General features: G+C 42.0%; 1 protein-coding gene across 1 annotated transcript in view; it reads right to left on the bottom strand.

Annotated features, from left to right (window-relative positions):
- mgat5b (alpha-1,6-mannosylglycoprotein 6-beta-N-acetylglucosaminyltransferase B) overlaps nt 1-15,376 on the bottom strand; it is a gene marked incomplete at both ends in the record, with an annotated part of 48,679 nt that overhangs the window by 9,746 nt on the left and 23,557 nt on the right. The window contains 3 exons of the mRNA XM_079232847.1: nt 2,587-2,717; nt 3,585-3,718; nt 6,023-6,154. Coding sequence (XP_079088973.1) covers nt 2,587-2,717; nt 3,585-3,718; nt 6,023-6,154 — 397 coding nt within the window. The remainder of the gene's footprint in view (nt 1-2,586; nt 2,718-3,584; nt 3,719-6,022; nt 6,155-15,376) is intronic.

Below are 15,376 nucleotides of genomic sequence, written 5' to 3' on the forward strand. Positions count from 1 at the left end.
AATTAGTTTCTCAAAAAATGTTTCTGGGGGAATGATATGAATTATTCACTAATGATGTGTCGTCAAGGCATAAATCATTTATAAATGTCATCTGAGTGTTATTCCTCGTTTTTCATTTCGGGCCATTTTAATGTCTTCGAGCAACATGGAGATGAAATCACACTTTCTTCTGCTTTTGCTTTGAATTTATGACAGTTTCAATTAATTACAATTACGACCAATGTTATATATAGAAAAGGAAAGTATGACAAACCTTCTCAACCTCATTTCTTTATTTATCTAAATCTGGTTTAAAAAAAGATATTTTATGAAGCTCCTCTATGCTACATGACAGAAAAAAAACATGTTTTAGTAACAGATGGAAGGGTTGGAAGATATTTTACACATTTTAAAACAGAACTGACATTCAAAAGTTAGGCTCTGATAAATTCATGCCAACACAACTGAAGTGAATAATATATTGTTTGGCAACAAAAAGAAGAGGAAAAGTCTTTTTTTGCTATAAAAAAAAAAAATCAATATTGCCAGTGAAAAGCAAGTTTACTTACTTGAAGCTGTGGGAATCCATCAATGATGCATCATGGGATGATGAATGTAGAATAGTACACGGTGAGAAGAGCAGTACGAAGAGCAGGGCAGAGGCAGGCGTAGAGGAAAAGACAGAATATGACATCAAGCATTAGTCATTTTTCCTCTCATAGGACCTTTACAGACCCCAAATCTCTCATGTTGAAACTCAAAGCCTCAAAAGGTGGAGGAAGAGACTTGTCTCGTCGAGGGGGTCTTCGTTGTCTGGAGAGACCCCAACACTACCGGCTTCACGGTGCAATCTGTCGGATGCACAAATGTTACACTGCAGCTCAAGTTGTTCAGAGAAACCGGGCATGTTGTGTTTGTGTAGGAACAAAGCTGCAGTCAGTGAAGTGAACCAAACCTTGTGGGAGGCTGCAGCACACTTCAAAGTTGCAGCAAGGAACGGGAAAAATCTTGCCAGCAGCTTGGAGGTAAAATTTACTCTCGAAACAAAAACGATTGTTCCTCTACCATCACACTTCAGGCCAGATTCCTGAAGGACAAACTTGTTTGGAGGAAATGAAACATCTAGTGGGTTGTTGTGCAGGCTTGAATAGGAGTTTACATTTACCTTGATTTTTATGAGATTCACAGAACCTCATGAATGCAACAACTATAACATTCGTTAGCTGTGCCAATGACGTGTGCAGGGGGATAATAACTCCACCAAAGAAGGGTTTTAAAGTTTGACACTGTGTGAGCTTTGGGGAGCATCAACAGCAGTTATCATTTTACCTTTGGGACACAACTTGAGCTCTGATTTTAGTCTATACATTTGGCAAATTGGCAGAGTTAAAAGTATGCCAGATTAACAAATAGCAGTTCCTGTTTGCAACGTAACCATCGATGTACAGACAGCTTTCATTGGTTATCTGGATACCGGAGAACACGGGATGATACTCAGGAAGGTTGGCCTCATGCAGTGTCTTTGCGTCACGCTTCTCCTTCCCTCCCTCTAACTCTCCTGAGCTCCACTGGGGAGGCCCGGCTCACAGTTTGAAAAAACCTTTGCCCTTAATCATGTTTCTATTAATACTTTGCTGGTGTCGTAACGAGTGCCCAAGAACATGCCTTACTGCACATTTAAGTTCATCTTAAAATGTGTTTTGTTCAGTAGAAAGTATTCCAATTGAAGCTTTAGGAATTTATTTCTAAGGAGGATGTAGAAAAAAACACTTAACATTACACTGTTTAACATAATCTGAACAAAAGTGTATGGAAATTTGTTTTGAATTGAGAATCTAAGAAATCACATAATATGATGAATAATGTATTTTTACCCTTTGGGGCACATCTAGCAAGAGGAATGAGACTCAACATCTCTCTCACTTATTTCAGAGTCCATTTTTCTTCTAAGACGTCATCATCCAAAATGGCAATCGATAACATTCACTTCACTTTGCATCAAACAAAGTCAACACAACAGAAATTCTTAATTTAAAGACATAATGTGACAGATGATTGCAGAGCCGCTTCGAATCGGATCGTAAAACTGAGGATGTATGAAAGATGATAAAGGAGTGATTGTGCTCCAGGCAGCTACACGATTGCTTCATGTCATTAATTAATTCGCCCTGTTTGGGAATAACACTATCCATTGCACCCTTGTAATACATCCAGTTTTGTCTCATATTGCTAATTGTCACAATGAATAGGCAATTAAAACACATCAGACTCAGAGTGTGCAGGGTTTCTGTGCGTAGCGGATTTCAAAAATCACATACAAAAAATGTGTCCAAACTTCGCCTCAGTTCTACTGAAAGGTGGTAAGAGGTCACCTTAATGAGAGTCATGGAAGTCATGAGAAACCCTCCAGGAGGAAGCAGGGAGTCTCTTAAAAGAGTGTGTGGACCCATAGTTACACAAGACGGCATCACACTCAACAGGATCCTGTAGAGTTCTTTGTGTCTGTGTGTGTGTGTGTTACCAAATTACAGTAGTATTAGTTTGTAACTGAACCGTCTCATCTCGCAAATTAAAAACATGCAACAAAGAAAATAAAGTACCACTGACCTTCCACATGCTGGCTTCTTTGCCGTACACAACCGCCATATTGTTCACCTTGTTCCGCTGAATGTTCAGTCTCTCCGTCTCATTCAGCTCCTCCGCCACAAAACCCATAAAGGAGTTATCTGGAGTGTGGGCTGCGAGGATAAACAAAGCAATCCGCAACACAACAGTAAAAGTCCAATTTCATGTCTCAAAAGAATATGACTGAACTAAAAAGGACCTTGAGTGGAGATCCGGGCTGCTGAGGGTTCAGAGAATACAGAACAAAAGGAGAACGGTGGGGAAGCTGAAAAGCTGAAATTCATAGTGTTTTATTATGAATAACTGTTCCATTTATTTGCGTGGTAAAACAATGCCACTGATAACTTTATCGGTCGAATGAAAAAATACAGTGTATTTGCATTCACATCAATTGTCTGGTTGACTCTTGTTGCATCCCCAGAATGAGGTGAAACAACTTCACCAAACTCTTTCTTCTCCGTCCTCTTTGCTATAGTTTTAACCTTCAAAGACTTTTGGATTGCAGCTTTAAAGTGCCACAACTTACAACTTTCAGGATACAAAACAACACGATGAATGGTAGCACACACAAAGGAAGCCTACTACAGCAGGGAGCTATCAAGTGGGAAGGAGAAAGAAACTGTATTTTCAGTCAATTCAAACCTGAGATGAAAGCCCTCACAGTGCTTTGTGATGAAAGCATTGTGGAGCAGCGGGGCTGCCGATTGTCACTGAATCAATCGGAGACGACACAAACAACTGAAGTTTCTCCTGTCGCCAATTTCACCAAATGTGCCCTGATTGCTTGGTTGTTGTTTTTTCTGGCGTTCTCTGCCGCGTCTGACTGGAGGTGCTTGGCCTCGCCTGTGCCACTCTGAAGACTTTATAATCTCACGCAATCTGCTCGCACCTTTCAGTCACAAATCTAGCCTTTGATATCATCTGTGAGAATTATGCAGATCATTCCACTTCATGCAAAAGAGAAATGAAAGCCCACATACGGAACATGGTCATGTACTGCTGGCCGTGGAGGTTCCAGTAGCCCCAGTTGGTCCGGTAGCCGTGCAGCGTGGCGTACTCCTCGTGGTTGTAAGCCGGCTCCGTGCCGAAGGTGTCGATGACTCGGATGTGGCACCTGGGACAAAATAAGAATTAGGCGGATCACAGTTGTCTTTCAAATGAAACTAATTGCTCCGAGTTTGGTTTATTTCCGTAATTTCTACATACACAAACTTTGGAAATTGGACAATCTATTTGTTTTCTGACTGTGACTGGCTGCCACTCTGATGTGTTTCCCCCCGAGAACCAGAGTGTATTTCAGCGGTGTTTCAGAGCGTGAGTAGATGAGACTTGGGTGTGTGACACAACACGGCAGATGTTTTGCTGTGTTCTTCAGGACCCAAAGAAGCGCAGGGCTCAATGTGAAGTTGCATTTGTGGTTCTTGAGAAAGCTGCAGGCAGCAAGACCACCGGCCCTTTTCCGAACAGGCATATTATTGCACTAGCGCTGCAGTAGTTCTACAAGAAGTATAATCAACTGCATGCGCAACTTTTCTTGAGAAGAAAAATGTGTTTGCTGTACCCCCGACTGGATTTGGCAAACGTTTAATATTCCAACAGATAATGCATCAGCTCATCTCTACTTACTGTAGTGTGTTTATATGTTCATTTTCCCACCCACTTTTCACCAAGTAATATAACTAATATGCTGTCATTGGCCACTTCCCCGGGCGGACCTGGTCACATGGTCACATGTTGATAACCCGTTGATCACGGCCCTTGGAAATTGAAAATGAGCGGAGAGGTTTCCAGACTATTTCACATGTGAGATTTGGTCTGTCGATGTCATATTATGCGAAAAACTGTCAACAACATGACGGCCATGAAAAATGCCGTCCTCATTTTGAGCTATGAGAGTTCATTTCAGCACGATAACTGTCTTGTTGTCAGACTGTTGGTTTGTAAAGCTGCCAGTGGTGATGGATATCAAATGTCCCCTGACAGCCTCACCCCACTGAGCCAAGCTTACGGGCCTCACGGCGAGACGTCTGCGGCTTAAATCACAGCCTTGTTTCACGGTCACCACGAGGCCCTCTGCTGGAGCCGATCATGACACAACCTGGACGGCCTGAAGTGAATTTGAGTCAAACACTTGGACGGGTTTCTGAAACCCATTTGAAGGAGATGCTAAACTCTCTTGCCGTCTCTTCGGATCGAAAATTCTCTCTGATAATGTGGAGGCGGCGCTTCAACGGGGAATAGATTACACTCCTTCGACAGCATCGACACTAAAACATCTTAAAAGATGTTGTGTTAATAACGTCCTCCCGAATCAAAATCAAACGGAAAAACCAGGGAGGAACCGAAGAGGAATTATGCTTTTAGTTTACAACGAGAGAAGAAGCAAATTACATTAACACTTTATCAGCAGTGCATATTCACACTATAGGAAGCCAAAAATCAATTGATGCAACCCAATCTGAGATTCATCAATGCCTTGCCTCTCTAATCAGTGTCAAGGCAGGAGAGGAAATTACAGTATTGGTCTTTCGCTCTGTGACGGCCGAGGAATGCTCGTCGATCAGCTGACCTTGGACCGACGCTGATTGGAATCAGCGAAGGTTTCCTCTGCTGCTTTGCCAGGACGTCGTCTTACAGAGCTCAAAGCGCAGGAGAATCACGAGGAATGTTGTGAAATGTGATTTATTTCTATCAATGTACCCTTCTCCTCTCAGGAGTAAAACATGGAATGAAAACAAACCGCAATCCAGCTCCCATAATACAATCTAACAACATTGCACATGATTATCACCATCTACACACTGCTATGACCGCTGCACTTTGCCATAAATATATTTCCTTCCAAGAGTTGCAATTTGCACATTGTTTTTCTGTGCTTGAATAAAACAGAGGATTTGCTTTTACACCGCTCCAGTGTTGTCCAGCTGGAACAAAAGAACGAAACTAGATTTTTTTTAAGAAAGAAACAAGTTTGGAATCGCTCATAATCGTGGAAAATAAAGTTTTAAGCATTGACAAATACATTGACTATATTTTGATGTAGTACATATCTATGTACTTGTGTACAGGCCAATTCATTCATTTTAAGCAACCTACTCCAACCTTCCAATGTGATGCATATAAAGAACAGCGCTGTGATGAAGCCTGCACCTGCTGATGGATCACTGTGTAAAGAGGCCAAATTGGATCCCCCATATGGGAGAATGTTGCTGATGCACAGTTAAGTTTCCGGCCTGGTGTCCACCAGCCTGTAACAGCAACCAGTCAATAAGCCAGTAGTTAAGTATTTCAGCAATAAGGCAATTACTGATAACACCAAATGAATGCAACAAACAAACACTGCCCTTACGTCTTGGAAAACAAATGGGAATGACAAGACATACGAGAGAGAGAGAGAGAGAGAGCGCATAACACTGACTTGTGCTTCCTCAGTGACAGACCCATGTGCTGCTTCATTTGCTGCAAGCCGTGGTAGTCGGTGTAGATGAGGTCAAAGGGCAGCGGTCCCGTCAGAGGGCAGCTTCCTCTTCCTGGAGGAACCCCCAAAAACCTGCAGACGGGGGTCAGATGTGATTTTACTGTTGAATTGAGCCAAACAGTGTGTGCAGCGGCAAACAACAACAGTCGCTGTAATCCCAGAGAAGAAGATACGAAAGGGAGAAAATATATAGAGAGAGAATTTAAACACCCATTGTACAGTAATGATAGAGGCTGATCCATGAGTGGTACAACAGCTTGTTGATTTGAGATTTATAGAAAGGAAATTTTACATTTTCTCGTTTGTACGGATGCAAACACAGTGTGGATTCTGAGACTCTGTTTTTTTACAGCTCTACTGTGCAGTTTCTCCCACTGCTCTGAATATGTGTGGGTGCTTGTATAACTTGAGTTTGGTTGGGTGAGAGAGAGAGTTACAGGAGAGTGAAGGACAGGAAAAACGACTGAGCATGTCAGCGTTCTCAGCGAGACGGCTTCAACCACACGTCTTTGCCTGATACTGAGGGATGATTACTTTCAAGCATTAATTGCGCTCGAGCCGCCTTTGTCATGATGCCTTCCGAGCAATTACTGCATAAACGTTGGCACCAGGTGGGCCACAATAGTGCCTTTTCTCCTCTCTTGCGTTGTGTGCTTTGTCTTCAGCCCAACTAGAGGCATATGGAGGACATTGTCAGTCTGTCAGTCTGATCCATAACATCCAGACTGAAATATCTCAGCAACTACGTGACTGCCATGCAATGAGGTGCACGCATTCATGCTCCCCAGAGATTGAACTGGAATAGCGTTCATCCTCAGGTCATAATGTCCGTGTGTCCAATACTTTATTGGTTTATAAAACAAACGGCGGACAGTCAATGTGGTGTATGTGATACACATTATGGATTTTGGACACAGTGTTGATTACAACAGTGGGTCTCAACCTTTTTTCAGCGATGTAACCCCTGTGGAATTGTCTTTCAGCCAAGTACCCCGTAACCAGTGCAAAGCATTTTGGGTTGAAAAAGCAATGTAACACACAGCACTGTGTCTGATTTAATATAGAATATATACAATTCAGTTTAAGAACATACACTTACATTATTGAATATTTATTAAATAACTATTTTTAAAGGATTTTTGAATTGATGCTAATTTTAAATATATATATATTTTTCTCAAGTACACCCATTTGAGAACCACTGGATTACAGCATGCATTGATATAGCTAAAGTATTCTTTTTATTTAGTTTTCTACACAAGGCACTTGTCAGTGTTGTATGATACAATTTGTCCTCGTTAGTTTTCTGTTCCGCGCAGTGAACGAGACGGGCTTGATCAGCCGCGATAAAGCACCCGCTGCCTGAGGAAACAAGGCATAAATAAACCCCAGATGAGAGCAGTTACACGAGAGCCTTATCTTAGCAAAACTAGGAAAGACAGGAGATATAAATGTGTTGTCCGCGATGACGAAGTACAGCGCAGCTTCAGAGCGCTTCGCTTTCAGATGGGATCAAGGCAAGCGCTTTGTTTGAGAAAAACACAATCCAGTGTGTCTGTTTTTATTAGAAGAGGAAGTGCTGCTTTGTCAAACTTCAGCAGTCCTTTAGAGACACGCCACGGTGCAATAACAGTAGAGAAGAAGAAGAGTAAGTGGATGAGCATATCTGTAGAATTGTCTGCGGCGTACTAAATGCAGTTTACTGGGTGTCAAGATAATAGTAACATGGGGCAGTTTGTAAAACGTTAGTTTTGATATGATGATACAGCTCTGAGGGACCACTACACACACAAAAAAACAGCTTGTACGACAAAACATTTCCATTTCCTTTGACAGGAAATTTAATAAGGATGTGAGAAACTTAGCTAATATCCAGCCACGTCTGCTGTAGCTTTCTCAATGTGTAACGCAGTGGTTCTCAAACTGTGGGGCGCGGAGGTATTACAGGTGGGGCGATGCTGTTTTTTAATAATTTTTCTTTTTTTATATAATCCTTTATTAATCCCACAGTGGGGAAATGATTCTCTGGATTTTAACCATCCTTAGTAATGAAGGAGCAGTGAGCTGCTGTGAAGCACTGGGGCTTCAGGGTCTTGCTCAAGGACGCTTCAACGACCACTCTCCCCATGAACATGATAACTTTACATATTATAAAAGTACAAAGTACACGGACAAAAAATGTCATTAATAAATACATGGCAAAATGCCTGTACTTCATCGTTACGCTGTTAACAGAATTGAGAGCGGCCGTAACAAATCTACAACCCCGTTTAAAAAATATGTGTAGAGGAAAGCAGCTCACTGCAGCCACTAACACTGTTAAATGTGATGGCTCACATATCTGCACTCATTTTGTTCAGCAACAATAAGTAATTTATTTGCCAAATATTAGTGATTTTTTTGCACAGATAGAACTTTATTTGCATTGCTCTAACAAAGTGATTGCACGTGTTATTAGTTTTTGTCTGATGGAGCAATCTGCTTTACTTGAAAGGGATTGCAATTTTCTTTATTCTATTATTTGAAAAAGCACGAATGGAGGAGTCACAAAAAGTTGGACCATTTTGTTACAATTGTATTGGGGCGGTGGTGCTCGAACATTTTTCTTCCTCCGAAGTGGGGCCTGACAGAAAAAGTTTGAGAACCACTGGTGTAACGGAACAATAGAAAAGGGCCTGGGTGTTAAATAACTACATGTAAACTTTCTGTGATGAAAGGAGTTCATATGAAAAAAGAGCTCTGTCAAGGTTTCGTATTAAGTCTCGTATTTCAAAGAAAAGCAAACCAATAGCAATCTAAGCAAAATTGTCAAGAATAGAGATCAAACTCGTACAGGAAGCCGTGAAGAAAAGATCGTCTTTAGTCGGTTTGCTGGAAAATATAAAAGCTTCCCGTGTCAAACTGCAACCGCTTCAAGAAAGTTTTGCAACACTATTCACAGACCTATGACCTCAGACTCTACTCCCTCTTTCTCCTCGCTACCTGGCTCAGAAACACACTTTGCACATCCCAGGGGCCACACACACACACACACACACACACACACACACACACACACGCAAAACAAGAGCCTGCAAAACAAGAGCCTGTATCGATCTTTCCTTGGACAGTGAACATGTTCAGTCAGCACCGCAGCCTTCGGAAACAGACGTAGCGGTTCCCTTACAGCAGACGAGATAATGAGCAAGAGCGTGTCAGCCGACGGTGCTTAAAACTGCAGTTTCATCAGTCAAAAGGTGTACACTGCAGGCAATTCAGCACTTACGCAAGCAAAAGTGCTCTTCACTTCTTCATGCTGTATTTCTGTTCTGTATATTATGTGCAGTATGCAGCCAGCTGTGTAGGAGACAGTCCAGCTGCCATGTTCTTACCACTGTAAGACCATCATACAGGAAGCTGCAGCAACTTGTATCTGATTTACAATGAACGTGTTTTAGGGCTATTGGAGAGAAGAAAAAAAACATTTTTCATTGCCGCTTTAAAGATTAAAGTCATACATTTACAAGAAACAAAATCTGAAATTTGCAAGATTATAAAGTCACATATTTAGGAGAAAGAAAATGGGAAAATAGTGGATAGGGATCGTGAATAGTGGATAATAAATATATACATTTCATTATGATAAGGATGATTTCAGCGAGATGACGGACCATACATACATACATGCATACATACATACATACATACATACATACATACATACATACATGTATATATAAATACATACATGCATAGATACATACATAAATACATACATACATGTTTATTTTATAACAACTAACATTGAAGAAATTACAGGAAAGTAAAATCAAACAACTTCTATCTTTGATTACATTTTATTTCAGCACAGTTACTATTAAAAACCAACTGTTGAGAAGACTTTCTCCTGAACACGCTGCTTTACGACAGTTCCACGCTGAAGCTCTTAAGGGACTGTCCTCAACTGTCGCTGTGTCCAGTTGAAGGGAGAACTACACAGAAAAGACACATAACATAAGTGCTCGTGTTGAACCACCGATTACGGTGAATTATGTCCTTTGGGTTTGAGTAGAATACGCTGCTGCGATGCAACCTCGGATAAGTGGATGAGAAGGGATGATGGAGAGGCTGCTCCAATGTAACGCTTTCCCTAACAACCCTTCCCATTATTTGTCATTACCACGTTTTTTCACTCTGGATTTTACACCATTTTCCCATTTTCTTTCCCATAAATATATGACTTTATAAACTCAAAACATTTTTTTTATATATTTTTCTTATACATGCACCACTTTATTCTCAAACAATTCCCAAGTTATTTTCTCATGCATTTTTCTTTTTACTTACATATTAATAATAATCATGACCTACATTGTCCCTAATACTTAATGTTGACCTTTTCTCCCAAAGAAGAGGCTAACCTTTTGATGTTTATCAGGCAAAATGTTTGCCACGCTCACCATCTCACTTTAGTGTGCTAGCATGCTAGCGGTAAACCAAAGTACAGTTGAGGATGATAGTAATGTCACTAGTTCTTAGTTGGTCATAATTCATAAATCGTAAGTATAAGGCATGACATGATGGGACTAAACCAAAAGGATAACCAAAGTTTTTACAATTGATTCTGAGGGGAACAAGAATGAGCTGCCAGTGTTTTAGTCACGCGTCTGGCACGGCTAGAAACACTGACATTGACTTTCACACATCACACTAAAACAGCGTGCACACACGCACACACACACACACACACACACACACACACACACACACACACACACACACACACACACACACACACACACACACGCTAAAGATGCCTTTTGTGATACATACAAATGTATTATGTATATCTTTCAATCACATGTATGGTTTCACTGGACAGTTGTGTGTCTATGTCGCACACAATATGTGCGTTTCAGTAGTGTGTGTGTGCGTTTAAGGTTGAATTATGGCCTGTGTGGCCTCTCTCAGTTAGTTGTGAGAGCAGATGTATTACAGTGGCTGTACGTGACTCCGCTCCTCACAGATCCACTGCAGCTGCTGCTGTTCAGAGGTTTAATTGGATATATGCAAATCCAGGCAAATTTTAAGGGAAGAGTAAAGGGATTAAAGTGCATTAAGGAGCCAGGAGTCTGGAACTGGGAGTACACACGTAATGTAACACACAAGCACACACACATTATAAAGTACGCATACACAAGCAGGCACAGACGACTCTATCTCCCATACCCTTTTCTTCTCCTTCACAGATGCTGGCATTATTGAATCTTTTTATCATTATCAACACATCCCAAGAAGAGACCACAACCAGCAATGGATGTATCCCACTAACAAGAACTGAGGCCACAGACTCCATGGTTTACAGCTCTAAAAGCTATTGACCTCTAAAAGCTATTAAACACACAAAAAGGAGCCATACCGTTGGTGATATGTATTGATATATGGTATTTTGGTGTTGTTTTGCTGAAAATATAGTTTATTCCTCTCAGGAGCATAGACACGTCCCTGAGCGTTGCTGCCCTTCCAATATAAAAAATGCAATTACAGAGTTGTTTCAGAAGAGACCACACTGGCTGTGTCCTTCAGAATGAAACATAAGCTATCAGGCTCTGGCTTTACAGACAAGAATTGTGAGTTGGATAAATTCAGCTTTTATTTGTATTCTTTCTCGCTCTCTTATCTGTTTTAATGAGCTGCTCCGGCTTCATAATGGAGAAATAAGTTGTGAGAGGTGGATTGCAAAAGAGAAAGACTGCAAAAAAGAGGAACAAAAGGTGCAAGACTTGCAAACATAATCCCCAAAAACCATTTGACAACCATTGGGCACAATTTCTCTGTTTCACAGCTGGCCACTGGCACCATGGCAACTCACCAGTTTGGGGAAAAAGGAGAGAGTCAGACAAAAAGAGTGTTGGAGACTCCATAGTCACACTGCATCACAGGGTGTGCATGTCCAACAGGGAGGGGAATTGGCTGAGGCAGATGTACAGGTACGTCTCAGGGGCAGGAGGTTTACTGAGGGCAGCAGGGCGGCCTCGCGCTGTGAGAGGAATGACGCGAGCAGAGAGGAGCGCTGGTGTGCTGCTGTTTGTGGAGCCGGCCTGCCAGAGGGAACAGAGTCTAACAGAGTCCGGCTAATCGACCACTTGAGATTGCAGGATAAAAGGAGAGAAAAGCTCAGATGTTGGCGCCGTTGTGATCAGAGACAGCTGATGTACATGTCAGCTCGTAACGAGAAACAGCCTTACTTTATGTTAATGTTTAGAGGGACTTGGTCTCATTATCTTCAGTTTGGAGTTAAAAAAAGAGGAAAACTGGATATATATATGCATTTACGAGGAAAAGAAAAGATCTGGGGTAAATTTAGATTTGTGTCGTCAGCAGCTCATTTGTCTTTTCTCCTCATTTTTCCTTCAGTTTCCATTCTAGAAGCACTTTCTGAGCCGTCAACGTCACAGCATCTTAAAGTGCGGTAAACAAAGTCCTTATGCTACAGAAGAAAATAACAATGCGTGGGAGCGTAGTGAATCTTTGGAAAAATTGGTTTAAACCTGTCTGGTCATATTCTGCGAAAATCTATAAAAACAAAAACACTGAGCCTTAAGGGCAACATATATTTAGAAACACTGACCGCAGTTGTATTTTAGGACAATAAAAGCTCTATTATGAAATTAAGGAATATCACACAAACACTGAACTGTTAACCTCAATTAGTCACCATGCAACACTGTGCCGAAGACACATCCGAAATCCGCATTTAATCTCAAAGCATAGAAACAAAGGCACATCAATCAGACGGCTGCAGGGTGAGAGAGCATGAGCACTGACGGAGAGGCCCCAGCTGAGACTGGCAGTCCAATAAGGCTCTTTGTTGGAGCTTCGAGGGAAAAGACATCTTTGATTTTCAACACTTCAGAAAGCCCTGCACACGCCTGTCATCACTCACATTGTTCTGGTTGGCGCATTACAGACCATTGACCCCCAATTTGACATTTGTTAAATAATTTGTTCGGATTACTGATCACACTATTCAGGCACGTCTGTGTGTTTGCAGGGAGAAACGAGGTGAATTCACCTGGTGTGTTAGTGTGTTAAGTGACGCCTGCTAGACATAATTGATATAGAACTGCCATCGGCAAGATGTCCACGCACCCAGCAGCGCTGTGTTAAACCAGAGCCAGAGATACAATGGTGTGTAAAAACAGTGGAATTAGAAGAGCATGAGTAAGAAAGAGAAGACAGAGAGAGTGTGGGAACCATCTCGGGATCACAGTGTGTGCGAAAACAGCTTCTCCACTCTGCTTGCTAGCAGAACTGGCTAACAGAACTAGCTAACAGAACTTACTAACAGAACTTGCTAACAGAACTAGCTAGCAGAACTGGCTAACATAACTGGCTAACAGAACTTGCTAACATAACTTGCTAACAGAACTTGCTAGCAGAACTATCTAACAGAACTTGCTAGCAGAACTTGCTAACAGACCTGGCTAAACCTGACATTCTGCAGCTACATCCGGCCTCCTTATCCTCTCCCTCCTCGGTTTTCTCACTCCGTCCTCCCCCTCCTCATGTGTTGAGACGCCATGCTCTGTCTCCGGCTAATTACCCACGTCGCACTGGGAAGGGGTGAGATCCCCAAGTGGAAGTGACAGCTGTCTTTGCCGCCCCGCAAACTGCCGAGGGGCCTCCCTTCTCAGTGTGCCGGTGTTCCTGACAGAAGTGATGTCACAGCCTCCACCTCAATTACAGGAAACCAGGACTGTGCTTCTTCTCTTGATCCTCTGTTACTGCTCTCACTTTACATGTCTTCCTTCTTCTCTTGGTGACTGAATTTCCAGCCGACCAGTTTGCTAACCGGTAGCCAGTGTCAGATTCCACTATGAACTGCTCACAATTAAAAGGCGTGATGAGCAGCACGCTGTCGGACGTAAACATGGAGGCCACTGAACTCGACGTTTCCGGTTTCATTTACAATTCGCTGCACAGTTTAAACCAGCAAAGTCCTGAGGAAATGATAACGAGAACGAGGTGAACGAAATACAACATTCAGTCGTGCCTTTTTATGGAGCAATGACTGGTGCTTCTGTGAAGCAGAGCCAGAGATAGGAGAGGTGGGATTGTGACAAATGTCAATCGAGAGTGACATAAAAGTTGCATGAGATCGTACTGCAAAAAATAAATTGTTTGGAAAGAGAAAAGACTGAAACAAGTGTGCCAGTGGAGCATCTGCAGGATCCTGAATGGACAAGACTGGCTGAAGGCGGGATGTGTGAGCATAGCTGATTAGAAAGACGCCAGCCAAAGTGCCGACTCACTGAAGCCACCAGAGAGAATGAAGGTTGCCAATTAGAGGCAATTATGTGATGCAAACCAACAGCTTTACTCCCACCGTAGCTAAACTCCCGTTGTGACTAATGTGTCTGTCGGAGAAACCGCTCAACATATCAGCTATCTTGTCCATGTGAGGACCACAGCAGGCGGTTCAGTAATATTAAACTCCTTTCCAAAGCCGGGGTAGGAAAGTGAAGAGCAGGAAATGTAAATAGATACAAGCCTGAGGGAATCGGTAGGAGCACAACCCACATAATGATCTGTCAATTTGATAGCGCGTGGGAGTAAGGGATGGAGAGAAATGTTCCCTTTTTATATTTGTTAATAGTCACAGGAAAGGGATTTATGGATGTTCAGCATCTGCCATTAACTGGCCAATTCAAGATGGCCATAAAAATAATGGGATATGTACACAGAGTTGTGTTTCGTGGGGAGACTGAATATGGCCTGAGCCTGATAATAAATCCACTTGCCTTCAATTTCAGCTTTCCATTATATTTTCTCTAAGGCTGAACATTTCATTTCCTGATGAATAGAGACCAATATCAGCCCTAATAGAACACCACAGCACACTTATATAAAAGTATTAAAAAATATAAAAATGCTCTCAATAAAGTAGATCTCTCTATCTCTCTCTCTCTCTCTCTCTCTCTCTCTCTCTCTCTCTCTCTCTCTCTGCTGTGGCATGACGCTTTAAATGCACACAGACGATCACATGTGGATGGACTACATTCATCTGGGGGAAAGTATTGGCCCTAACCATGGCCGGTGTTTCTTTGCGAGTCAACAATGTTCTGAAACATTTCTGATGGTATTCCCAATGGAGACATTCTGCAGTGATTCAATACACCATGACACCAATTAGTGGAGTAAATAATAGCACGGTTAACGGAAGCATTCCCACTGCGGCATCTTACCCACCTCGCTGATGTCAATGGTCTATTTTTATCAAGGCAGCTTTTCTTCACACATGTAAGATCAAAG

This window comes from Taurulus bubalis (assembly GCF_910589615.1).
Source record: "Taurulus bubalis genome assembly, chromosome: 17".
Taxonomy (NCBI): Eukaryota; Metazoa; Chordata; class Actinopteri; order Perciformes; family Cottidae; genus Taurulus; species Taurulus bubalis.